We start from the raw sequence: 27,092 nt of genomic DNA on the forward strand, positions 1-27,092 counted from the left end.
TCTTTCTAAGTAACACAATAGAACTCCGTTGCCACCAGGACACAGCGGGAAGCCAATGCCCAACTCCTCCACCAAGGAGAGCCTCCGGCGAGCCTGGTCTCCCAGCCAAATGCTCTGAAACCAACTCTTTACACCAACATCTAAAGGGGGGAACTTCCATCCTTACACATACATACAATTTTTGCTCACAACATATGGTACTAAAACTGTTTTCTGTGGAAAGTTTTGCTGTATTAGCTTCAGATTTTCAGGCACTTGGTTTTTCAGAGGAGCTTGGTGGATAAGCTTGATGGGTGTTTTCTGAGTACAGAGGAAAGTTACACTTACCACCTGCTACTTCTTTCATGTTTATAACCAAAATTAAAACTCCTCACCTAGCATTCAATTAGCCATTACAATCTTAAGCACAGAGACTCAAAGTCACACAACAGCGTCTCCTTTAAACTTTCACTACAGAAAAAACCACCACCATCCCTTCAGCATTCAAGTCAGCAACCTCTCTCACTTCTCATTCTGCTGTATTACCCAAGGTTCAAGCCAAGACCATCTTCAGCGCTAAGTTTACATTAAAATGTCACCATGCGAAGCTTCTGAATCCGCAAGAGATTTTTTTCCCCCACCACCAATTCTTTGTTTGAATTGACTCCTGCTGGGATAGGAATGTTTGGCAGCAGCACAGCATCTTCACTGAAGGTCTGCCATCCTGTGGCATCTTCTGCAACACATTGGTAAGCTATCCCAGACAGTCAACAGTGCACATAACACTTAACATTTTCCCCCCAATTAAAGTTGGCCTTGCTCCAGTTTCTAGCCCTTAGATCTTGACACACAATTGCCTGTTAAACTGACAAGACTTCTAGTCTCCATTTCCTGGTCTCCACAGAAATATTGTGAAGATCAAATTATTCCTTCTCCTGCTGTTAAACTAAACACACAGAGTCTCTCTAGAACATAAGTACTCCAGTGCTTCCATCTATACTATTTTCAAGATTATTTTGTTTCTTACCACTACCTTTCTTGAACTGCAGACATAAATCTTATGTATCCCAGGGGTAACTGCACAGGTGATTCTGGATAGCAATGACAAAACCTCATCTCTCACATTTCCATCTTTTCACACAAATGTGAAGTTGACCTGTGGGTCTACTGTTACTGGTTCAGTGCAGTCAGTCTCAAAATTCTAAGAACCATTCTGAAGCCAGCGCTTGCTTGGGAATACATCTATTCTCATAAAAGTCCACATTTTAAACACAACCTTCAACTTAGCCCTGCTGACACTTTTCACATGGTGCTTTGGATCACTTCACACCATTGGGATAGTGTCTTCATTAATTACCTATTTCTTTGGTCTTATTTCTCCTGAAATCTTGTGTTGTTTTTTTTTTTGAGCTCACCAAAAGTGTTCCTGTTCATCATTTCAGCACCCAAACTATGTTTCTTCCTTTATTTTCAAAAACCTCTGTCTTTCAAGATCTCAGTTGTGAAGCAAAGAACATCTTGCCTAATTGCTCTTCTCAAACTACTTTAGGTAAGGACAGCATCCAAGCATTTCCAGTGTGTCCAGAATGCACTCAAATAGATGCTTGGTGTAATAAATACATACAGCATCAATAATGACAGATCATTACAAGTTCACAAAGTTGTGATTTTTGAGCCTGAAATGTTACTTGACATTGCAAGAACTACTCAAGATAGTACTTCATCTGATCCTCCATTCACCATTTTCTCCTGTGCTGGCACTACATCCGTAACGATAAAAACAGGAAAGTCTATAATGTGCAAAAAACTCGCAAGCATGCAGTGCACTATTGTGCAAACCTCGACATACCTTTTGACGGGGCTAGCAACTGCATGGATGTAAAGGCTTTACCTGCACTTCGAGGTAACTGAAACACTGTGTCCCAATCATGGTGTCTAGCTGTAAGAAACTTTAAGTGAGCAAGGCAGGATGGACTTGTTTATGTACTATATTGTTAGGCTTAAAATTACAACTTTCACACTACCTTGAAGGAATCAAAGCCTATGTAGGTAAGCTGCAGGATATACAGCTGCTCTCTCAAACTGGATGCAAAGATATTATATTTCTCCTTAACTGAAACCCAAAGCTAAAAGTGACAAAATTAGAAAAACATATGGTAAGTATAAGGCAAATGATGCATGTCTATGCAAATAAAAAAGTAATCTTAAGAGTTCTGGGAAATACAACTACAAACATTATAGCAGAACTGTGCAAAGCAAAGGCAGCTCACCTTTACAGTCACAGAATCACAGAATCACTAGCTTGGAAAGGATCTTCAAGATCATCAAGTCCAACCATTAATCCAGAACCACCATGTCCCCTAAACCATGTCCTGAAGTGCCACATCCACACGTTTTTTGAACACTTCCAGAGATGGTGACTCCACCACCTCCCTGGGCAGCCTGTTCCAATGCCTGACCACCCTCTCAGTGAAGAAATTTTTCCTAATATCCAATCTAAACCTCCCCTGGCGCAACTTGAGGCCATTTCCTCTTGTCCTATCACTAATTACTTGGGAGAAGAGGCCAACACCCACCTCACCACAACCCCCTTTCAGGTAGTTGTAGAGAGCCATGAGGGCTCCCCTCAGCCTCCTCTTCTCCAGACTGAATCAACCCCAGTTCCCTCAGCCGCTCCTCATAAGACTTGTGCTCCAGCCCCCTCACCAGCTTCGTCGCCCTTCTCTGGACACGCTCCAGCACCTCAACATCCTTCTTGTAGTTAGGGGCCCAAAACTGAACACGGGATTCAAGCTGCGGCCTCACCAGTGCCAAGTACAGGGGCACGATCACTTCCCTACTCCTGCTGGCCACACTATTGCTGATACAGGCCAGGATGCTGTTGGCCTTCTTGGCCAGCTGGGCACACTGCTGGCTCATATTCAGCCGGCTATCAACCAGCATCCCCAGGTCCTTTTCCACTGGGCAGCTCTCCAGCCACTCCTCCCCAATCCTGTAGCGTTGCCTGGGGTTGTTGTGGCCAAAGTGCAGGACCCTGCACTTGGCCTTATTAAACCTCATACAGCTGACCTCTGCCCATCGATCCAGCCTGTCCAGATCCCTCTGCAGAGCCCTCCTGCCCTCCAGCAGATCAACACTCCCACCCAACTTGGTGTCGTCTGCAAACTTACTGAGGGAGCACTCAATTCCCTCATCCAGATCATCAATAAAGATATTGAACAAGACCGGTCCCAGAACCGAGCCCTGGGGAACACCGCTTGTGACTGGCCGCCAGCTGGATTTAATGCTGTTCACCACAACTCTCTGGGCTCGGCCATCCAGCCAGTTCCTCACCCAGCGAAGAGTAAACCTGTCTAAGCCACGAGCCGCCAGTTTCTCCAGGAGAATGCTGTGGCAGACGCTGTCAAAGGCTTTACTAAAGTCCAGGTAGACAACATCCACAGCCTTTCCCTCATCCACTAGGCGGGTCGCCTGGTCATAGAGGGAGATCAGGTTGGTCAAGCAGGACCTGCCTTTCATGAACCCATGCTGGCTGGGCCTTATCCCTTGGTTGTCCTGCAGATGCCCTGTGAGCACTCTCAAGACCAACCGCTCCGTAATCTTCCCCGGTACAGAGGCCAGGCTGACAGGCCTGTAGTTCCCAGGATCCTCCTTCCGGCCTTTCTTCTAGACCAGCGTCACATTGGCAAGCCTCCAATCTTCTGGGACCTCCCCTGTTAACCAGGACTGCTGATAAACGATGGAGAGTGGCTTGGCAAGCTCCTCCGCCAGCTCTCTCAGTACTCTCGGGTGGATCCCATCAGGCCCCATAGACTTGTGGGTGTCCAGGTGGTTTAGAATGTCCTTGACTGCTTCCTCCTGGATTATGGGAGGGTTATTGTGCTCTCCATCCCCATCTTCCAGCTCAGGGGGCTGAATACCCTGTGGATACCTGGACTGGCTATTAAAGACTGAGGCAAAGAAGGCATTAAGTACCTCAGCCTTGTCCTCGTCCTTGGAGACAATGTTCCCCGCCATATCCAGTAGGGGATGGAGATTCTCCTTGCCTCTCTTTTTGTTGTTAATATATTTGTAAAAACATTTTTTATTATCCTTTACGACTGTAGCCAGACTGAGCTCTAGCTGGACTTTTGCCTTTCTAATTTTGTCCCTGCTTGACCTAACGACATCCTTGTACTCTTTGTGAGTTGCCTGTCCCTTCTTCCAGAGGTGATAAACTCTCCTCTTTTCCCTGAGTCCCAGCAAAATCTCCCTGTTCAGCCAGGCCGGTCGCCTTCCCCACCAGCTCTTCTTACGGCACATGGGGACCGTCTGCTCCTGTGCCTTTAAGATTTCCTTCTTGAAGGCTGTCCAGCCTTCCTGGACCCCTTTGTCCTTCAGGACTGTCTCCCAAGGGACACTCTCAATCAGTGACTTGAACAGGCCAAAGTCTGCCCTCCGGAAGTCCATGGTAGCAGTTTTGCTGACCCCTCTCCTTACTTCGCTCACAACTGAGAATTCTATCATGTCGTGGTCGCTAAGCCCAAGACGGCCTCCGACCACCACATCTCTCACCAGTCCTTCTCCGTTTGTAAACAGCAGGTCCAGCAAGGCACCTCCACCGGTGGGCTCACTCACCAGCTGTGTCAGGAAGTTAGCCTCCACACACTCCAGGAACCTCCCAGATTGTTTCCTCTCTGCCGTGTTATACTTCCAGCAGATGTCCGGTAGGTTGAAGTCCCCCACAAGAACAAGGGCCAGCGAATGCGAGACTTCTGCCAGTCGCTTATAGAATGTCTCATCTGTCTTTTCGTCCTGGTTGGGTGGTCTGTAACAGACTCCCAGCAGGATGTCTGCCTCATTGGCCTTCCCCCTCATCCTTACCCATAAGCACTCAACTTGGTCTTCACAATCATTGATTTCTATGCAATCAAAACACTCCCTAACATACAGAGACACCCACCTTCCCTGCCTATCCTTTCGGAAGAGCTTATAGCCATCCATTGCAGCCCTCCAGTCATGAGAAGCATCCCACCATGTTTCTGTGATGGCAACTACATCATAGCTGTCCTGCTGCACAATGGCTTCCAGCTCCTCCTGTTTGGTGCCCATGCTGCGTGCATTGGTGTAGATGCACTTGAGCTGGGCTATCGATTTCAACTCTGGCACGCCACCCCTAGGCTCAACTCTAGTGAGCCCGGTTTTATCCCCTCTCCCCTCCAAATCTAGTTTAAAGCCCTCTCAATGAGGCCTGCCAGCTCATGACCAAGAATCTTTTTGCCCCTTGGAGTCAGTTGCACTCCATCAGCTGCAAAGAGGCCCGGTGCCATGTAAACCGCCCCGTGGTCAAAAAACCCAAAATTCTGACGAAGGCACCAGCCCCTGAGCCATGTGTTGATCAGGTGTGCTTTCCTGTTCCTTTCAGTGTTCTTCCCTGTCACTGAAGGGATTGATGAAAACACTACCTGTGCTCCTGCTCCATTGACCAGTCACCCCAGTGCTCTCAAGTCCTTTTTGACTGCCTTTGGGCTTCTTAGTGCAACCTCGTACTTCAAAACCTGTTTTCAGAAACAGAGCTTTAACTGGCTGCAAAAATTTGTCACATACTTTTTTGAAAGACAACTTCATTTAGCTAAATCCTCATCACCAATTCTGGTCCCTAAACATTAGAGGAGCCAAAAAACAACAGAATAGGATTTTTATCCTCTAGTACATGTAATTCATCAGAATTCTACCAAAAATTTTAAAAAAGGAACTTATGTTTTGACATACAATGCTATATTGCCCTTTCAGAACACATTACAGACACATACATTCTAAGTATGAGAAGTTATCTTTGACCTTAACTTCCATGCTTTATTTTGTAGGAGTCTTGTACAGAAGAATTACCCCTTTTTTTCCAATCTGCACTGCCTACTCTTGACAATATACTTCTCCTCTTTCCAAACGCCAAACCTCTTTAATAAATATGGCAGTCAGAACATAACTGCTTGACATACAGTTGTTAGTATTTGGAGAAATATCTATCTGTTCCCTTGATAACTACCCACAAAAAAGTTAACTCAGCCTTCAGCCTCCAGCATCAGTTATTTTTAGGACAGCATGCTCAAACTCTGTCACACACCCCTGCCAAGAGCAGGACGCCACTGGTGAGTCTGAGACCTTTTCAGATCCCACACCGAGAGGCCTCTGTCATGCTGCTGTGCACACATACCAGGTGAAAGCCCAAGTGTTACTGTTCCCCCACCGTGCAGCTCATCGGCACTGGAGTGTACAGACACGATCCCATGAGTAAGACAAAAGCACACACAGGAAAACATAGATCCACTTTGAACTACAGAAGATTTATCCATGATAGAATCTATGGATTTTAAAACTCTTACCAAACCACTTGTTAATAACAATTTTTAAATGTTGGTTAAGTATGGAAACACAGATTTTCGTACTTGGATTTCAGGTGACAGTATTTAATCAAAAAGACCCTGTACAGTTCTTATTCCCCATTCTTAACACTTTTCTCCAATAAAAACACCTGCTTGCCACATCTGCATGTCCACTCAGGTACATGTCTGGCTTTTCCAGTGTTAAATGAGATGGCTTTAATTGAATGAAACAAAATCCACGCTCAGAAGTGTGGATTTTCAGACACCACCACAGCGCTCAACTTCGGGTCAGAATTCAGTATGAATGCGTACTCCCAAATTAACTTTAATCCAGCTCACTCAAGTACTGACAGAAATGCCAGTGTCAAGAGTGCACAAGCTGTACCAGAGGATTTGTGCAGGTAAGTGAACCAAGCCATGTTCCCACAGCTTTATTGCTTGTATCCAATTAAGCAAGCTCAGAAGGCCACATCCCATGCATCATATCAGTGTGACTGACACCACACACACAGAGGTATTACACATTCAGCTGGAATTCTCCCCAGTTCAAGCCCAAATTACAAATACATTTTGTAATATATTACAGCAATATATACATTAGGAACTCAGAGGGAAGTGGGAATAATGGTGAAAGACATGCAAAGGGATCACAGTTTTTTTGAACTCCCGATGAGTTCAAAAACTCCGAAAAGCATTATACAGGCATCCTGCCCCATTTACCTGCCACTGAAATTATGCTCCCCAATTGCTGAAAAATCAGAACTGAGAAATACTACCTTATAAATTTCAAGTGTATACGTGAACGCTTCTCCCTAATTCCTCCCTTACAAAACACAGCATCTCATCCCAACACATATTATGCAACTTCAAGGGGATAAAACAAGGCAATTGTAAACTGCATCTGTAAACTCAAGCAGAATATAAGTATGCAAGTAGAGGAAAAAAAAAAATCTGCTGGTATTTAAGTTTTAATTAAATCTGTAAATCTGTCAATCATTTCCCTGAAGTTTTTTCATGGAAGGTGATTTCCCCATCAGCAACAAACACACAGAGAAGTAACATTTTTATACAACCAAGCCTGTTTTGTCTATTTGTTCTTTCACAGTCACTACAAGTGATTTGTTTTGCTGTAACCCCTAAAACATACTGCTGAGTACATACTAGCTCTCACTACATTACAGCTGTGAAATCAGATCCCCAGTTTCTAACAGAAAGAAGCCTTCTCTTGTGAAACACCCTGAAAAGTTTTGCATCCTAAATAAGTACTTAAGTTAGAAAATAGATGCCCTTGCAGGAGGCATTTTCTAATAGTATTTGACCACTAACCCAAAAGCTTTGTAGTTACACAGGTTACAGTACCAAGTAAAGTCTTTATTTTTGAGAATATTCTGTGACTGCTTCTGGATTATTTTACAGAGGCAATAGCAGCAGATGCCTTCTTAACCTGTAACCATTAACACAGTTTTTCCATACTGTTAATACAGTGTGGTCTTTCAGAAAGCCAAGATTTACCATTCTCCAAATTCTCAGACCTTATGAAACAAAGTTGTGGTTTGTCAATCTGTAGTTCAATGAGCACCTCCAAAAGATTATACAAAAGATAAGTTTCATCTTAAAAACACTTCAAACTGAAAATTTGCTGGAATTTACAAAATGAAAGGATAAAATGGTTGTCAGCTAAAAAAAACAACCCCACACTAAGAAATGGAGTAAGTTTGTCATGCAAGATCACTGAAGTTAAAGCATTTTACAATACTGTTTTCCTACATAAAGCATGTCTGAAAGGTGACTATATCCACTGTAGTGGAAAGCTTTGCTGTACGTTCTATTAAATAGTTTCTCAGAGGCTGAAAAGTGAGTATTTTCAGGCATACTAAAAATTCAAAGCTGCTACCACCTGCTAGATCTCTGAGAAGAACTGTCTCTAAGGTGCAAGTCCTGCACACTTCACCTCAGAGCAATTCAGTTCACTGTACCTGTTTGGAGCCATGCCTGTACCTGCACACGTTCTCACATGCCTAAGACTGGAGTCACAACAGCCACCACTCCTGCTTGCCTGAAGCACAAGATTCCAACAAGATCAAAAAGCATCACTGCATTTCTTTGCACTCCCAGCGACACAAGTGTCTGCAGTCTTTCTGTTAAGAACACCAGGGACATCTTCCAGAGATCCAGTGAAGGAGGAAAAAAAAAATTAATGCTCCTTTGCTGCTATAGCCCCTCCTGCCATCCACAAAAGCTACTCCAGGGTGAAAATGTACAAACAGACAAGGCTGTTCATCTTAACAAAAAGACATTCAAGGATGCCTGTTCAGCTTCAAGGGCACCTTGGAGGAGAGCACTAGCTGCTAACATTGCTGGCACTGCCAACTTCTAATAGACAGGGTACCAGTTTTGCTAACCCAGATGGCAGACTGTTACAGCAGTACCTGGCAAGCTTCACCAGCTGCGAGCACGTGAACTTAAGGAAACCAGTGATGTTACACTGCAATTACTCAGATTTCTCTAAGTGTTCAGCTTCAACTTTAAGTGTACATTAAATTGGTTCTACCTGCTACAAGATGGGGAGGAACAAATTCGTAGCCACTGGACAGATCAACAGTTTTTACATCCTTCTTTTGCTTCAGAGATTTGCAGGCAGGCTGTCAATAGCTCATGTACTCAGAGCTAATAGAGAGGGTAATGACATTTCCTTGGTATCAGCGAGATTAACGTTCTGTTCAGGCACAATGGCCAGTGGTTTTGCCTTCATGAGCCAAAACAAGCTACAACCTATTAGTTAAAAAAAAAAGTTAAACCCAAAAGTACTTTACAGACTGGAAAGGACACAGCAGCCTGACTAGCAAAAAGAATCTGCAGCCACTCCGTATCTTCTGAACTCACTGCCAGAATATAGGGAAGGAAAGGCATGGCCGCACCACAAAGCAACTGAAAAGACTCTCAGTAGACCATAATTAGAACACAGGTGGATACATCACCAGCCTGGTTAGGAAGGAGAACAAGATCAAGACAGTTCTAATTATTAAATAGTAAAAGACCATTTACTGATCAAACCCGAGCAAAGGAAAAGAGCTAAATTCCTTCCTGCACTGAAGGTGCACATCAGTGGCAAAGGAAGAGGACATTTCATTTATACAGCTACACGAGAGTGGGTGAAAGAGGACAGAAGCAAGCAGGAGAGTAAATTTGGAAGAAGCAACAAACAGGATGAAAACTAGCACATACAGATTACTCCAGCAATGCTGAGCAACTGTAAATCCCTCTAAATGCTCTGTTCCACTTAAAATTAAGCTTCTTTGATAAGAACATAAACTAGGGAATTTGTAGTTCAAGTTTCCCCAGTTAGCTGCAGATCCAAGTACTAAAGTTAGGAGAAACAATCACAGGACAGCACTATGTTTTAGCATAGTCTACTATCTGTACGGAAATTTTACTTTGAAAAAGCAAGGTAAGTATGCTCCCCAGCTAAGAGAAAATAGAATATATACATTGTTAAGACAGGCACTGAAATGCTTGAACTATTTCATAAATTTGCACTAAAACCTCTAAGGGCTTAAGTATAAGCCCTTATATATGTAACCTCTAGGGCTTAAGTGTAACAGAAGCCAAAACATAAGGATATAGAAATGCACAATCAGGATTCCCAAGCATCAATGCTACCACATACCTGCAGCACAGAAATTACAAAATAACCTATTCTTTTAAGATCCTAGTCCCACTTAAGCCAGAATTACAAACATTAAATTATAAACTGAAAACAAACATTTGTTAATTTCACCATTCACATGCTAAAAATATTATACCCAGTCATTTAAAAATTATGACTTCCACTTTTTGGAAGGTGACTGTCAATCTGCAACACATAAGATCAAAACTGAGTCCATAAGGAATATAAATACGCACTTCCCCCAATGGTTAACATTGCAAGAACAAACAATTTTTATTAGTGGCACTCGTTACAAGCATGAAACACCTGGCATCAGTTGCCTTACGAAATGCATGAATATTAAATATTAAATCAAAATTTGAACCTGTAGCAGCAGAAGGTTCCTGAGTTCTGAGCGTAAGACAGGAAGACTGAGAGTCTTCAACTTTTTCTTCCTGTAAACTGGTATCTGTACTGAGTGCTGTGCTATGTGATGTGTTTCCAGGAGATCCTTGTTCACTGCAACTTTGGTCAGATTCAACAGGAATTTCTAACTGGACTAGAATGGAGAAAAAAGTTTTCATTTAGTAAAATGCACAGAAAACCACATCCCAGAACAGTGATGTATGTGTTCATCACATTACAGTGGAGACAAATATCCATCTGTGGTGAGACTGCTTGCTGTTGTATTAACATAAAATTAATTTTTTACAAACACAGCTACTTGTAGTAACTCTCTAGATTTTAAAGTTTCTTAGAAACACACAAGCTGCTAATTCTTCACAACCTAAAATGGGGCCGGTCTCCTCAAACCATTATTAGAGCTCCCCCTGAAAGGAAAAGGCAGCAAAGCACAGGGCAGAAAAAGGGAGCATTATCTCCACCCAGTGATAAAAAAATGCATATAAAAGCATCCCGTTTGGCGTTTTTAGTGTTCAACAAGGGAAGGGGGAACGAGGAGGAAAAAGTTATTTTACAACCTATGGAGCTACACTTTTGCAAGACCAGTTAACCCAGCCAGTTATCCCTGTACTGGAAAAGCTCCCACCAGGCAAGGGAAATGCTAGGGTTACTGATGGAAAGGGAATCAAAAGCAAAAGGCAATCAGGGCAGCAGAGAGAGATGAATTTTCTTTGAGTTTTAACTGCACTACTAATGAAATCAGATCTTAATTGGAGACAAAATCCACAATATAATATAAATCAGTTGTGGTGAAGGAAGTTAAATCCAGTTGGTGGCCAGTTACAAGCAAGTGTTCCCCAGGGATCAGCTCTGGGGCTGGTCTTCTTTAATATCTTTCTTGATGACCTGGATGAGGGGATCAAGTGCTCCCTCAGTAAGTTTGCGGATGACACCAAGTTAGGTGGGAGTGTTGATCTCCTGGAGGGTAGGGGGGCTCTGCAGAGGGATCTGGACAGGCTGGATCGATGGGCCAAGGTCAATTGTATGAGGTTTAACAAGGCCAATTGCTGGGTCCTACACTTTGGCCACAACAACCCCAGGCAACGCTCCAGGCTTGGGGAGGAGTGGCTGGAGAGCTGCCCAGTGGAAAAGGACCTGGGGATGCTGGTTGATAGCCGGCTGAATATGAGCCAGCAGTGTGCCCAGGTGGCCAAGAAGGCCAACAGCATCCTGGCCTGTATCAGCAACAGTGTGGCCAGCAGGAGTAGGGCAGGGATCATGCCCCTGTACTCGGCACTGGTAAGGCCGCAGCTTGAATCCCGTGTTCAGTTTTGGGCCCCTAACTACAAGAAGGATGTTGAGGTGCTGGAGCGTGTCCAGAGAAGGGCAAGGAAGCTGGTGAGGGGCTGGAGCACAAGTCTTATGAGGAGTTGGCTGAGGGAACTGGGGTTGTTCAGTCTGGAGAAGGGGAGGCTGAGGGGAGACCTCATTGCTCTCTACAACTACCTGAAAGGGGGTTGTGGCAAGGTGGGTGTTGGCCTCTTCTCCCAAGTAATTAGTGATAGGACAACAGGAAATGGCCTCAAGTTGCGCCAGGGGAGGTTTAGATCGGATATTAGGAAAAATTTCTTTACTGAGAGATTGGTCAAATGTTGGAACAGGCTGCCCAGGGAGGTGGTGGTGTCACCATCACTGGAGGTATTCAAAAAACGTGTAGATGTGGCACTTTGGGACATGGTTTGGTGGGCATGATGGTGTTGGGTTGGTGGTTGGACTCAATGACCTTAAAGGTCTTTTCCAACCTTAATGATACTGTGATATAGAGCCTACAGGTTATGCAAGTGAAAATGTAAGTGAAAATATAGCACTCCCAACAACTACATGGCTGCCATGCCACCACAAATCCAGAGTATACCAGGAAGCTGCTTACCCTTCTTGGATTCCTTTTGGTTAGATACTGCATCTTTCAAAGGCTGAATTTCTGCTGAAGTTGTGACATGATCCGTACTTAAAATCTCATGGCTAATACTAGACGAGAGTCTTGAAGATCGTCTCCTGATCTGGTCTCTTTCAGGGTTATCTGAAGAGTTCTTCAATTTTTCCTGAGCTGGAACAGACAAATTTATGGTACCACGCAGTTTTGCTCACATGCAAACTTTAAACACCTCCCCTCCCTGTGAGAGTTTGAAAGTGTCATTTTTAAGGACTGAGGTTAACAGCAAGAGCCTAATCAGCCCTGGCGATTAGACCTCCCTGTAAAAGCTACAATCATGTAACAGCTATAAATAAGCATAAAAACAGAACAAAAGCCTATCTTATAGGTGTCTCAACTTTTTCTTTTTGTGACAGGTTTGAATTAAACAGCAACCATCCCACAGAAATAAGTAATCCCAGAAGTTAGATGAGACAATTCTGACGCACAGTTTTGACCCCAAGCTGGATAATGTATGCACACTGAAGTTTTCAGTGGTCCTAAGGAAGGGAGAGACATCCTTCTTCAGATCTTCATCTCCTTGTTCATGATACTACTATAGAGAATAATTTTCTTTCCTCAGCAACACAGTCAAGTTCTTCAACATCACTATACAGTACACCACCAAGATAAAGTAAAGGCTATCAGACAGCAGTGACATGAATATTCATCTAGTATTGAAGTTTATTTGCAAAGCAATGTGGTAGATCTTCCATCTAGTAACTAGAGTTTCTACAACTAGAAAAAGGCTGTTATAACCTTCTACATATTGGAGGCAACATAATCACTGCCTCCCCTGTATCTATGAACTTCTGCATCAAGACTCACAGCTTGTGGCTCCTTCATCAAAACCCAGCTTACAAGATTTAGGAGGGAATTTCAGCATGATGATGCTACATATGAATGGCCAATTTAAGAAAAACAGGTGCTGCATTTCAGCCATTTCATGTATCACAGTTCAAGGTTCATACTACAGAGTTTTTCCCCTCTCCGCTTAAGCTTCAAGAACTTTTATGTACAAATACTGTGAGAGTTGAATACCAAAAAAATACTCACACAAGTTTTTTTCAATTCTGGGACGCTTTGATGGAACTTCACCTCCTTTAGGTATTTTCCGACGTCTTAACTCCAAAGTTATGGGCTGCAACGTTTGAGAACTTGGCTCTACATATTTAGATAGAAAACAAAAGTGGACTGGATATGAAGCTGCACAGCTCTTTAAAAGATAAATTCCCAAGCCTCACAACTTAAAATACTGGACTTGCATAAATACAGTTTCACCTTGCTTTCTGAAGCCTACATATTAGCATTTAATCCTACTGCAGACATGTTTTATAATATATGAAGATGACTTGCCTATATCTAATTTCTGACCAAACCACTGAAGCTCAAAACCTGACTAACAACTATGCTGTCAGCTGTCCTAACCAAGCCTGAACAAAGATGAGTTTTAATTTTTTTAAAAGTTTCTAGAGATTCAGGCTGTGAAAAAGCAAGATACTTTTCATTTCTTTAGGTATGTTTACAGGGTTCTGATATATGCCCTAAACATTTAAGTTTAACTACCTACCTGCTGGAGGCGTTATTGGCGGTCTTCCACGTTTTCGTTTAGTTTCTTTTGTGTTTTCCTGTGGACTCTTTACATTGTCATTCTCAGGCTTCTTCTCAATTTGTGTATCTACTGAATATTCCATATCATTCTCTGATATATTCTCTTTATCTTCTTTTCCATTCTTAGGTATATTCTTTTCTGAGACCTTGCCTTTTTCTGAGATGACTATCAATTTTCCTTCATTATCAGGTTGTTTAACTCTTTTCTCAGTCTTTAATGTCTTTTCATCCTTGTCTTTCTTTGCATTACCTGTTGCTTTCCTCTGTTCTTTAAATTTCTCCCGTTTTTCAGGAGATGACGGAATTTCATTACCCCTTTCCTTAGGCTTAGCATTACCCACAATATTCTAGAAGAGAGAGAGTGACATATGAACATTAACTTACTGCAATCTGAAAGCCCTCGCCCGACTTTGTATTTAGCAGACTTCCATCTTTGTCCAATTTTTCAAAGGATAAAAGCATATACTCCATTGCAGCCCACAGATTAAACCTTAGAGGCACTTGACCTGTTCAAGGACCCATGCAGCTTCAACAGGACAATGCAATAGACCCACTCTCTTCACAGCTCAATGGCATAAGAGATTTACTGTTTCGTTCTCATGTGCAGGTTAGGTCCATACTAGCTTGCACAGCGCTACTTAAAGCGTACTTGGGACACTGAAGAAAGAGTGGGAGTCGAGCACAGAAAAGGGCAAACAGCTCAACCACTTGGATGCAAAAACTCTCTTCCTTTCACAAAAGTGTCTCATTCAAAACAGACCAGTGTTTAGCCTGTAATTATCACTGCTACTGAAATGTGCTAAAGAGTCGTGTAAAGCAATTGCAATCACCAACTTCATCAGGAACCACATGATGTTAAAATTTACACATTTAAAACAAAACTTTAAACTTCGTCTTTCTGTAATTTGTGTTCAGCGTGAGAGGACATGAAAATCTTTAGTAGCTCAGATCCAGCAAGCTCCTGATACAATACTCAGCTGTAATCTCATTTCCCCATAGTTCTTACATAATAACATCAAACCAGGAAGAACACACCTATACCAGCAGGTCACTGCTACTCAAGGTCTCTTCTGTTTTGTGATCAGGTTTCATATTAACACCACCTGGGGGAGATGCAGATTTCGATTTTTTTCCCCCTTCCAGTGATCCCACTACAGGCTGTCCCAGAACTTCTCTGCTCTGATGAACTCTGACCTTCTAACTTTGCACCTGGATTAATAATTTACTTTTGGTCATGCGTCAACACTGTCTTCAGTCAAACTAGCTTCCCTTTTCCTGTTGCCTAATAACTTGGAAGCATTAAAGAGCAACCATACTCTTTTCCAGCTATAGTTCTGCAAGGCACAAGGTTAAACTTTGAGCAAGGATCAGAGGACAAGAAAGGCTAAATACCTTGATACCTCTTTGAGGAAAGAAAGTAAAACAGCTTATTTGAATTATACAAAATTCTGAGAATACAGTTAAGACTCATTATCTCCTTGTACTACACTACATCATGCCTCTTCCCACCCCAATCTTCCTGTCTATATGTGGACTACATGCACTGGTACCTTTTAAGATTGCCATTTTCAGGCCACGGTCCTATGAAATAATCTTGATGCAGTAAAATAGTCAATGTGCCGTCTGCTGCACCCTCCATGATATTATTTCAACCATACTTATCACAGAGGTGACAAAAAAACCCCACCCTTTTTAAAAATGTGAGATCAAACTGCTCTACGTTTCATGAAAATGGCTAGGCAAAAGGGAAGAAAGTCTTTCACCTTCTCAGGTGTCTGAGCACCACTTTTACTAGACATTATAAAAATCTGTCTTCTGTAAATTTCTTAAATGCCACAGCTATAGGAGAAGCTTCAGTGAGAACTCAAACATTAGTAAAAAGAACTCAAACCCCCCCCCCCACACACATTAGGTTTCATCAGTTGTGCTGCTCATAGAACCATCTGATTTGAATCAAGTATGGGGTACTGGAACACACATGAAACATCTTAGATTATTCTCAAGAAACAGAACCATAAATACAGTGTGCCTGAATTACCCCTTGATGTAACTGAACTCTTAAAAGCTGTGCATCCTTGCATAAGTACATTCACATTGTACAGTTCATTAGTATTTTACCATGACTGTTCAATACAGCATGTTAGGCCCTCTACATAGGAACAGAGTGACACTGTCATTAAAGAAAAGATGACCAGCTTACGTTGCTCCCCTCAGAAATCAGGTAGGTTTGGGGCCTTTTTCTTTTTTTTTTAAGGAACAGCTAAGATATGAGCCATGTGCGTCTTCATGGCTACATCTCTCCTACTCATGAACAGGGACAAGACATTTTCCTTCCACTGCCAGCATGCTGCTACATTAGTGCTGTATCCGAATTCACACCTGAAGTAACTTACATTCACAACTGAATCTTGAACTCTCCAGTGGCTTGAGTATTTTTTAAACTTTACTTCTGATTGTGTAAACAGAGCTAACTAGCATAAAAAAGCATAAAGGGAAAATGTCCTAAAGGACAGAACAAAATGTTCTAGCATAACTCATCTCCCGGGTTAAGAGAAATCTGCCCAGACAGTGGTTAAACAGAGAAGGAAACTTACGCTCCTTTCAAAACCTACCCAAAGCTATGCAGAAACATGAAACTCCCTAAAGGAGAGAAGACAGACAAAGTATTTTGCCTTTCTTATTCAGAATATTTCTTAAGATTGTTCAAATTCATGTATTTAAGGTTAAATATGGTAGCTCCCTTGTGAGTATTAGTCAACCCTCAACCAGGCACAATTATTACCATTTGAAAGCTATTAAGAGCACTTTGTGGCAAATCTGAAATAGTTTTCCCTCCCAGCCTGGCAGATACACAAATGTTCCTGTCCAAGGAATGGCATGCCTCTTAACAACAGTGACAAATTTAAACTGTACCCCTTACTATTCATTACTGGAATCTGTATTTAAGACTTATGTTAAGGGGAAAGATTAGATTTCTTTGTTCAAACTTAAACTTCCAGAAAACTAAAAGCAGAAAGCATGACTAAAAACACAGGCTACAACTACAACACAAGAATGTGTGGCAAGATCTCAAACTCAAACAAACCATTTCTGTAATGAAAATTATTCTGAAGCAGGTACTTAAGAAGTTTTAACCAAGTTAACACAGGACTAGAACTTGTCAGCCTTTACCGATGATGTGCCGGCACATGAAAATTGAAGTACAAAGCAGCACTTCTTCCTTCTCTCCATGAGCAGGACAAAATGGGTTTTGGGGTTTTTTTGTTAAAATGCCTGGCTCACTACTACTTTCCATCATGAGCTGAAGGTTTAACCCACAGCACTGAGCAGGTGAAGGGCTGGTAGAACAGCCAAACCATAAAAGTAGAACATGGATTAGTAAAAAATCTTATCTTCTCAAAGTTGTGAGGTAAAAGATTACTAGACAGCTTCCGTAGAAGTCTCAAGACAATCAAGTAGTTACTTTGGGAAATAGTTCCTATCCACTCCATAGTTCCCATCCCTTAATTTTTGAGACGCATTATTTAAAATAATCTCGAACAGGTGAATCAAAAAAGTGCGTTTCAATAATCTACCATTAGCTTTAGTATGTACATTCTGAATATTCCAATGATTTTTAGAAAACTGTTTAATTTCTATGCCTATGATTTCTTCAGTTCAAGAGATGCACTCATGACAACATAAACATGAGAGCTCTGTAAATCATACCCTGAAGATTTGCATAACCTTTTCATTTTCACAGAATCATAGAACATAAAGGTTGGAAAAGACCTTTAAGGTCATTGAGTCCAACCACCAACCCAACACCATCATGTCCACCAAACCATGTCCCAAAGTGCCACGTCTACACGTTTTTTGAATACCTCCAGTGATGGTGACACCACCACCTCCCTGGGCAGCCTGTTCCAACATTTAACCAATCTCTCAGTAAAGAAATTTTTCCTAATATCCGATCTAACCTCCCCTGGCACAACTTAAAGCCATTTCTTCTCGTCCTATTGCTAGTTACTCGGGAGAAGAGACCAACACCCACCTTGCCACAACCCCCTTTCAGGTAGTTGTAGAGAGCGATAAGGTCTCCCCTCAGCCTCCTCTTCTCCAGACTAAACAACCCCAGTTCCCTCAGCTGCTCCGCTGGACTTGTGCTCCAGCCCCCTCACCAGCTTCCTCACCCTTCTCTGAACATGCTCCAGCACCTCAACATCCTTCTTGTAGTTAGGGGCCCAAAACTGAACACGGGATTCAAGCTGCGGCCTTACCAGTGCCGAGTACAGGGGCATGATCCCTGCCCTACTCCTGCTGGCCACACTGTTGCTGATACAGGCCAGGACGCTGTTGGCCTTCTTGGCCACCTGGGCACACTGCTGGCTCATATTCAGCCGGCTATCAACCAGCACCCCCCAGGTCCTTTTCCCTGGGCAGCTCTCCAGCCACTCCTCCCCAAGTCTGGAGCGTTGCATGGGGTGACGGTGATCAAAATGCAGGACCCAGCACTTGGCCTTGTTAAACCTCATGCAGTTGACCTCTGCCCATCAATCCAGCCTGTCCAGATCCCTCTGCAGAGCCCCCCTACCCTCCAGGAGATCAACACTCCCACCTAACTTGGTGTCATCCGCAAACTTACTGAGGGAGCACTTGATCCCCTAATCCAGGTCATCGATAAAGATATTAAACAACACTGGGCCCAAAACTGAGCCCTGGGGAACACCGCTTGTGACCAGATGCCAACTGGATTTAACTCCGTTCACCACAACTCTCTGAGCTAGGCCATCCAGCCATTTTTTTTTATGCAGCGAAGAGTACACCTGTCTAAGCTACGAGCTACCAGCTTCTCTAGCAGAATGCTGTGGGAGACTGTGTCAAAGGCTTTACTGAAGTCCAGGTAGACAATATCCACAGCCTTTCCCTCATCCACTAGGCAGATCACCTGGTCACAGAAGGATTTTAAAAGATTTTATTTTAGATGTATTGTATGTTAGCAACAAAGAAGTTTCATTCGTTTCATATTTTATAATTCATCAAATCTAACCACCTGAACTGTCAATTTTGGAATACACTAGTAGCACGAACACAATACTTACCTGATCTTTGGAAAAAGCTTTGACATGAATGTTTTTGACAGTCTGAACTACACCATCATAAAATTTCACAGTGTATGTACCTAAAATTTGAAAATAAGGCATAAGTGTTTAAAGATCAGAAGCTATTTAACAGAGCATCTGCTAACAGATACTCCAATACTCTAACTGCACATTTAGCTCTAGATAAAAACTGCCTTATCTGTGTTGTTAGAAACCGAAAGCAGAGGTCTTATCACAGGCCAGGTAAGGGAGAAACAGTGAAGTTAAAAATAATTACTGTAAGCATAAAGGTGCATGTCTAAGCTTAGATTTGCACCTTGGATATACTTTCTTCTTAAAACCCCAAAATATTTTTGGTAGACTACTCCAAGAGATAATTACACACTTTTTCTCCTTGATCTTACAACACATAGTCAATCTAAAGAAAGCACAGCATAACAAGCCCTTCATGGTTACTTACTGATATTCAAAAAGGAGCAGCATGGCTGTACTTTCCCCTGCCCCACCACTTGCAAAGGGGTTTTGCAGTTCTGACACTAGTTTTACTGCAGTTACATGCATCTCTTGACAATAAACTTCAGAAGCAACTCTTCCCAAACTTAAAGCAATTACTGACTGGGTATCCCAGCAGAAAGTTCTTTTCTCTCATGAAAAGGATAAGAGGTTAGGTTAAAAAAGCTGATGGCAGACTAAAACATATAATTGAAAAGAAAACTTTTCACAGTTGTGTTCTGTCTGCTGTACTACCTCTCCACCTAAGCAAAAAGGTTACAATACTATTAGAAATGCATTACTAACAAGCATGACAAAACCAGAAGTGACTATTCCTTACCATCTTTGTTAACAGAAGTAACTTTGGCTGGATAGAAGCGACAGTCAGACCAGCAAGCCAATACCTGATCATTTATGTGAAATCCCTACAAGACAGAAGTTAAAAGCATTTTCATTTGAGAATTACTGAAACACACAACTTCATTAAACAAAATGATTAGTTTTCCAATATTTAAAATAAATCATAAAACTTATATAGCGGGCAACACAGCAACAGTGAAGCATTTTAATGGTCATAATTCATAGAACTGCACATTATACTATTATGTACTCAAATGTCCTCTATTTTCTACTTACTGCACAACCTTCTTCCTCATGTAATCCTTCTTTTCTTAACTGTATTTTCTCTAAGGGACGCAAATAAGGACTGTCCCAACAAAACCATTCATCATATCTATGGTTCCAGCGTTTGAAATGGATAAGTACTTTTCCTTCTTCATAATCAATTTCTTCAATGTGAGCTGGATACCTAGTCAAAAGGTAGATTGAAATATTTCAATTAAGAATGAAGTAAGCTGTCTCAGACACTTAACAACAGCACAAAACATTACACAAATGGGGCCTTCTTATTGATCAAAAGCAAAATATCTGAAGATCTGCTTGATCAGGTGTTAATGGGAGCCAAGTTACTATACCTAACAATCTTTAGCTTCTACAATCTTAACATTCTTGTATAAACAATAGAGATGCTACAAAATTACTATGAGCTCAGCACAGGACAAATCCCAAAACTGAACAGCAGAGGCAAACATTGGCTGCAGAAAGAGAACTTAGTCTGAGGTGGAAAAAAAAAAACAACTAGACAACGAGAAGTCAGAAAAGCCTTCCCTGTACCTAGAAATTTCACATACACACAAAACTGATAGCTTCAGCTCCCTCTTATCAAGAGTAACACCTATAAGAGGTCAATACACTCACTTCTGTCAGAGATATCCATCAACAGGCATCATGAATCATCTCCCCAGTGTAACAGCAAAAGTCTAAAAGGCACACTAAACAAACATTAATTCAAGTTTTAGATTCTTAGAAGTAAATTTAATCTGCAAAGTTCTGGGATTTTAAAATAAAAATCCCTCAGTACATTTAAAGTACAGGAATTTGAGAAAAGCAAATCCAGTTGTTTCTAATCAGGTAGACCTTATAAATGGTGCATTTCTTTAATTGCATTGGTAATTTGTAACTTCACTCATATTTCACTATCCTAACTGAAGATAACATCCCCAGTATTGATGCTTTCCCTGCCGCAATAACAGTACCAGGAGAAAGTCTCCACCTGTCAGCATTTTCAGTTATTTGTAGAAGAAAGGCACGGCCCCACTTGAACAAAAGCTTGAAGAAAAAAAAATCCAGAAACCCACATGTATTATTACCTGACAAATCACACTTTAAAACACAGAACAATGTGTAGAAAGAAATGGCATCTTGAAAGGATCAAGCCTGATGCTAAAAATAAAACCTAGACATGTCAGAATTAAGACTTAAATGCAACAGAGTACCATTTTACAATCCTAGACAGATGAAAAGAAAAGCTACCTACAACTGAAATTCTTCAGCAGATCTGGAGACACACACAGTCATGACTTGTCCAAAACCAGCTACAAACAGGCCATGCTAGACACTTAAACTGTCACCACAGACTAAGGCTCTGCCTAACACTCAATGCCACATGCCCCAAGCTATGCCATTAGTTCATCCCAATATATTATCAGAACACATGCAGCAAAGGCTGTGGAGGAGGGGAAGACAAGTGGGAGATACTTACAGCATGGATATCTCTAACTGGTTACCAGCTTCCTAGGAAGAAAGGAACTTCCTTTGTGTTCACAGTCAACATATTTCATATTTAGGTAACCCCAAGCACTGCCCTGCACAGGTTCATGAGGGGTGAATATTCACAGTCTTTCCACATATAACAACATAGTTCTATTAAACATAGTTTATTCCTAGATATCTCATAAACTCTTTATCACTAAGGACAGGTAATGACAAAAATCAGTATCCAGTTCCGTACAAAGTGCAGCAAAAACAGGGGTAAGAATTCCAAGGTCCTCTCAACAAGAGACTAGGCAAAAGCACCCTTCTGACATCAGGACTGCAATGGGCCTAGGGCTTGTCCAGATTCTCAAAGATCAAGCAGGAAGCTGATAAAAGTGACAGAACACTGACTCAACATTCAGATAACAATCCAGTCCATGCAGATGGATGGGTTACCTTGGGTAAACATACTCAATCCATTAACTTTCTCCCACTGGGGAGAGACAAGCCCAAGTGACAAGAGCCAACTAACTCTATGAGGTAAGACTTTCCCTACTTCTTACACAGTAGAAGGAGGAACCTTCTCCAACAGAAGAACCATCATTGCAGAACCATGCACCAGTATCACCTGCACCTATCCCACCTCACCTTCTAAAGACTCTCCTGATGGGGGAGAGATGCTGATTTATCATAAAGAACAGCAAAAACATACCTGACAATGAGACCAAATTTCAGCCTGGTTGAGAGCCAGCATGGGTGAACTGGAGCTCTCAGACAGCTCCTGGACAACATGCTGCAAAGTTTGAAGAAATCTTCCCTTTCTGAAGCAACCAACATCAGCAAACATGATCAAGTGCTCTTAACTGGAACAGTAAACCTATTAGAAGCTGTGCTAGACCTATCCACACTTTGACAGCCCCCTCCCGGATCCCACCTTCCTTTCAGATGCAAAACACAGTGCTGGCAACTTGGAAACATAGAAGAAAGATACATAGGTTCTCAGCAGCTCTGAGCACCATGCACAGACTGTGCAAGCTTCCTTCCTCCAACATTCACCCCTTAGCCTTCAAAACACTGAGCAAGCATGCCACATCAGGAGGCAGAAGTCCTCACAAATCTATACAGAAGAGGACTAACAAAGCATATCCCTACACATGCACCAAAAAGCCTGTAAACATGCCAAGTGGCAGAGGTAACTGACTTGACAGAGGTAACTTCCGCTAACTTGCAGAGGTAAAATCAGACTTGTTTGTCAAGAAAACATACTATGGGAGGATACACAAAGTGAAAGGCCAATAGCTGAAGCCTGATGAAGGCATGGGGGGGAGGGGGCGGGGGGTGGGGGAAGAGTACAACCACTGTGTGTCCAGGCACAGTCCAACACATCCTCCCCCAAAACACAAAGGAAGCTGACTCCACGGGTTTTCAAGACAGCTAACTGATCCTGAGTAAGAAATCTCCAACTGGTACTGATCTGAATATTTATCTAACATACTATGAAAAACAAGCTGAAATCAGACACAACTTCTTGCTGTGTCTTTATTGGGAGGCCAAAACAAGTAGTTTTCCAGCTCAATTCAAAAGGAATGATGAGCTTGTACTTTTCAAGGCCTTACGCACTGGCTAAACAGTAAGGGAAAACCTCTAAGATGCTCAAACTGCTGTCAGTTTTGATAAAAACTCGAACAACAATCAAAAGCTCAAACAGCCTAACTCTCAACAGACAAGGGTTAGCAATGACTGACAACTTCAGACTACTGCTGTCAGAGCACAGCAAACAATATGAAAATGGGTCTCTTGTAGACACAAGTGCAAAACCATGCTCTTCCGTGAAGAGGTATATACCTGGAAATTCAGAATCAGAGTGGTGACTGGAGAGTTTCCTATCTCTCAGCTCTGGACTAGTTTGTCTCCCTTCTTTCCTATACCAAAATGGGATTGCTGTAAACCCCCTCTCTCTTGGGCCTAAGGAAGGAGAAGCTTACTGCAGTCAATGCAATGCTGAGAGGAAAGGAAGCATCTAGGAGAACCAGTACTATGAAGAATGACAACTACTATCTTTTCAGTGCTGAGACAAAGTCCTGACAGCATGAGCAGTTAAACTCATGGGACTGACAATCTAAACCTTAATAGCGTAGCACAATACTCTAACAATACTAATCTTGTTTTCAATACTCAAGAGCCTCAACCAGAATCAAAAGTCTCTTCATTTTACTCACACAACAGACAGAGGAACCTGAAGAGGTGTCATTACAATAAGGTAACACAAGAGGTGTCTTCATTTGCCTACTGCAGGTGTCCAGTGCAGAGTCATCTCTTTTTGGTAAGAAAGAATTTCTGCAGCTAGCCAGCAGTAAAGAGTTGGAATGATCCAATGCAGAAAGTTTAAAGAATTCAATTCGTCCGGGACAGCATGCGCATGTACATCGTTACAGCTAGCCTCTCTGGGATCTCTCCATTTAGGACTACACAACTGGAGCAGTCCCACTGCTCCATCCTCTGAACTCCAGCACTGTGTACCAGGTGACCTTTCAGCATGCATGGAGGCATTGCCTGATGGCCAGAGCTCTCCCCCTTTAGTGCCCTGAGGTCAACAGACACTGTCAGAAGCCTTTCATGACAGCCTTGATGCATCAACCAAGCCCCAAGAACGAAGCCAAGCACCAAGTACCAAAAGTACAAGAACGCCCTGGAGTTCGAGTCTAGGAGGTGACAGAAAACTGCACCAGGAACTGAAGTGCACTTCCAATATATTATGATTCCAGATACAACACAGTAACCTTTGATTAGAGCTCTAAAGATGCAAAATTCACTTTGCACTTTGGCAAGGAGCACACACTGCATTGACTACTCTGCTAGCATACAGAACTTTTTTTCCCTTCAATAGGGTTGGCATCACATACGAACATCCTGAAAGTCCTGAACTAGCATTTCAGGGCACAAGTCACCACCATGAAAAGGCAAGTAAATGGGGCTCCGAGATGAAATACTTTCCCAAGCAGCACTGCCATTTGAAAAGCAACAGCGGCCAATGAATGGACTGGTGTGTTTGGTACTGAGCACAGAAACCAAAGACAGCCCTCCGATCAAACAAGAGACTTCTGCCTATGTTTAAGTGCCAACAAAGCAGCAAAAGTACAATCAAGAAAAGCATGGACCTCTGAAGGTCTAGCATTGGGAAAAGCAAGTATCAGCAAATGGAAAGTTTTGTATCCACGTAAAAGGAACACATTGTAACCACAGTGGTTCTGATCACACAGTGGCAGGTGAAAGTAGAAGAGGAAAAAAAGAAGCCTGCTGTCCTCTACAAATCCACACCTGGGTAGGCGTGTCAGCCTGTCACCACTGATATTGCTAAGAGAAAATAAGCCCCCAGGTCTTACAAATTTTGGTTCACAAACCCTGAAAACAGAAATACACAGAGATCACCAGTCAAGGAAACATGGACTTTCTGGCCCAGGTTTCAAAAGCTTAGCAAGTAATAGAAAACTTTCAGAACGGGAGAGTTAATAACTAAGTTGTGAGATCAAAGAGTTGCAAAACACTGCGCATAAGACAGGTCATTTAAGACCAAGTGCTTTTAAAAACTAAACAACATGGCTTGGTTTTGGACATACAGCATATCCAAAATTCAAATTTAAGCCAATGCGTATGTGGAAAGTATAGTAGGTGTTGAATTCCCTGGACAAAGTTTTCCCATGTAAGAGCTGTGTATGCCCCTATTTTGAGATACTGTTGTTGTCCAAACATGTCAGAAGGATAATAGCCATGGACACAAGTTATTAGCCTTACTCAAACATTACCTATACTAAACTGCACCTTTAATAAGCCTACATTACAGACAGGCTAAGAAATCTCATTTTTGTAGGCGTGACTATTTTTTTGCTGTATAAACAAAGCTCAAGAATACAAAAGATGCATGCAGATTCAGACCAAAGCCCTACCTACACAATCTTGGTTGCACAGGAAAGCCAACATAACATGCAAGTATGATTTAATGTTCGCACTTCATGTTCTTTCCATAAAGAGCTATGTTTACTCATTTTCACAATTCCAATCCCTTTGTACCTGGAAAACAGAGAAATACTCTGCATGCAACCAAGATATTTTAGAACAAGTTCCCTGTGTCTAAGGCAGTGCTCCATCCTTCTGGGCGTCAAGATGGTTTTCAACACCGAGACTTCTGCACACTTAACCTGCCAGCCAGTTCCAGAGCCTAAAGTACAATCATGTCTAACCCACATAGACTTTTAAATAAGAGTCAACTATAGCCGATTTCAGGAGAGAGAGAAGATATCTTAAGGAGCTAACAAAACCAAATTAATTCCTATATTTAAGAAGTCTTTGACTCCAGCAATTTTCATCATATGCCTCATTCACTGAGCATTATTAAATAGTAGTTTTTGAGCTAACTTCCTAAAATGAACAGAAGTAGAAGGCTCAGAGTTAGACCAAGTAAGTTTTAGGCCCTTTTTCCCCTTCCTACTGCAGTGATTAGTCAAGAGAAGTGTTCTTCCTCAGAACTTAAGTCTGCAAGGTAGGCTCCAGAGCAGACTTCTTACTGCGGAATGTGTTTCCCCACCCAGTTCTTTAACTCTAAAGCTGACCACCCTCAAACGAGCACAGGTCATAACAATTTCAATCAGGCTTTAAAACCTATGAATTCATAACAGCGATGGGAAAGGAAGTAGTGAGGAACTACCTTGCGTATTCTGTACTGCAAAGGATTTCTCTCTCCATGTCTGCTCTACAATCTGTGTGTAGCACAGAATTTAAAATGCGAATTCAGGAGTACCATGAAGTCCCACTACATTTATGAGTAGTCCTATTTCCCTGATACAGACAGCACCAGCACACTTTTTAAGGGCCAGCACAACATATCAGCATCTATCGCCCATTCCAACCACTGGTATATGAACTTTTATAAATTAACTACTTTCCTACAAACCAATGACCAGGACTCTAAATAAATGTACCAATACAAAATGTTTAAGATATTAAAAACTTAGAGTTAATATAATATGAATGGTTTTAAAAAATACCAGTTTTTTAATCTGTCACGGGCTTCCAACTGGGCTCCCACCTCAAAGTTGATCCCTCTTCTATTCGGAGGATGTTTTGTCATTTTGTAATATCAACACTGCTGATTTTATTCCCCTGAAAAATGCAATTAAATATCAATCACTAATCAAGACATACACAAAATAAGCTTATGCACCATAATCCCCAAAAGCTAGACGTTAAGGGACCTCTGTATTTTTGGTCTGCAGAAAGTAATGGGGGCAATTATCTCCAAGTTCCCAAGTGACAGTGTGCAGAATCATTCAAAGAATGTGTTCAAAATGGTAGCTACTGGACCATGAAAGACTGAAGCTAAACCTTTGTCCATCAGTCAATTCCAGGTCAGTTTAGAACCCGGTAACCCAATGTTTATTCACAACTAATAATAGTTT

At 42.0% G+C, this 27,092-nt stretch overlaps 1 protein-coding gene across 1 annotated transcript in view; it reads right to left on the reverse strand.

Moving 5' to 3' along the window:
- Positions 1-26,764, reverse strand: part of PHF20 (PHD finger protein 20) — a gene marked incomplete at both ends in the record, with an annotated part of 63,787 nt that extends 37,023 nt beyond the window's left edge. Inside the window, 8 exons of the mRNA XM_082007076.1 lie at positions 10,373-10,546; positions 12,320-12,496; positions 13,418-13,525; positions 13,932-14,319; positions 19,054-19,133; positions 19,886-19,970; positions 20,182-20,353; positions 26,682-26,764. Of these exons, the coding sequence (XP_081863202.1) occupies positions 10,373-10,546; positions 12,320-12,496; positions 13,418-13,525; positions 13,932-14,319; positions 19,054-19,133; positions 19,886-19,970; positions 20,182-20,353; positions 26,682-26,764 (1,267 nt within the window). The remainder of the gene's footprint in view (positions 1-10,372; positions 10,547-12,319; positions 12,497-13,417; positions 13,526-13,931; positions 14,320-19,053; positions 19,134-19,885; positions 19,971-20,181; positions 20,354-26,681) is intronic.
- Between the last annotated feature and the right edge of the window lie 328 nt (positions 26,765-27,092).

The sequence above is a fragment of the Phaethon aethereus genome, assembly GCF_964289735.1.
Source record: "Phaethon aethereus genome assembly, chromosome: 16".
Taxonomy (NCBI): Eukaryota; Metazoa; Chordata; class Aves; order Phaethontiformes; family Phaethontidae; genus Phaethon; species Phaethon aethereus.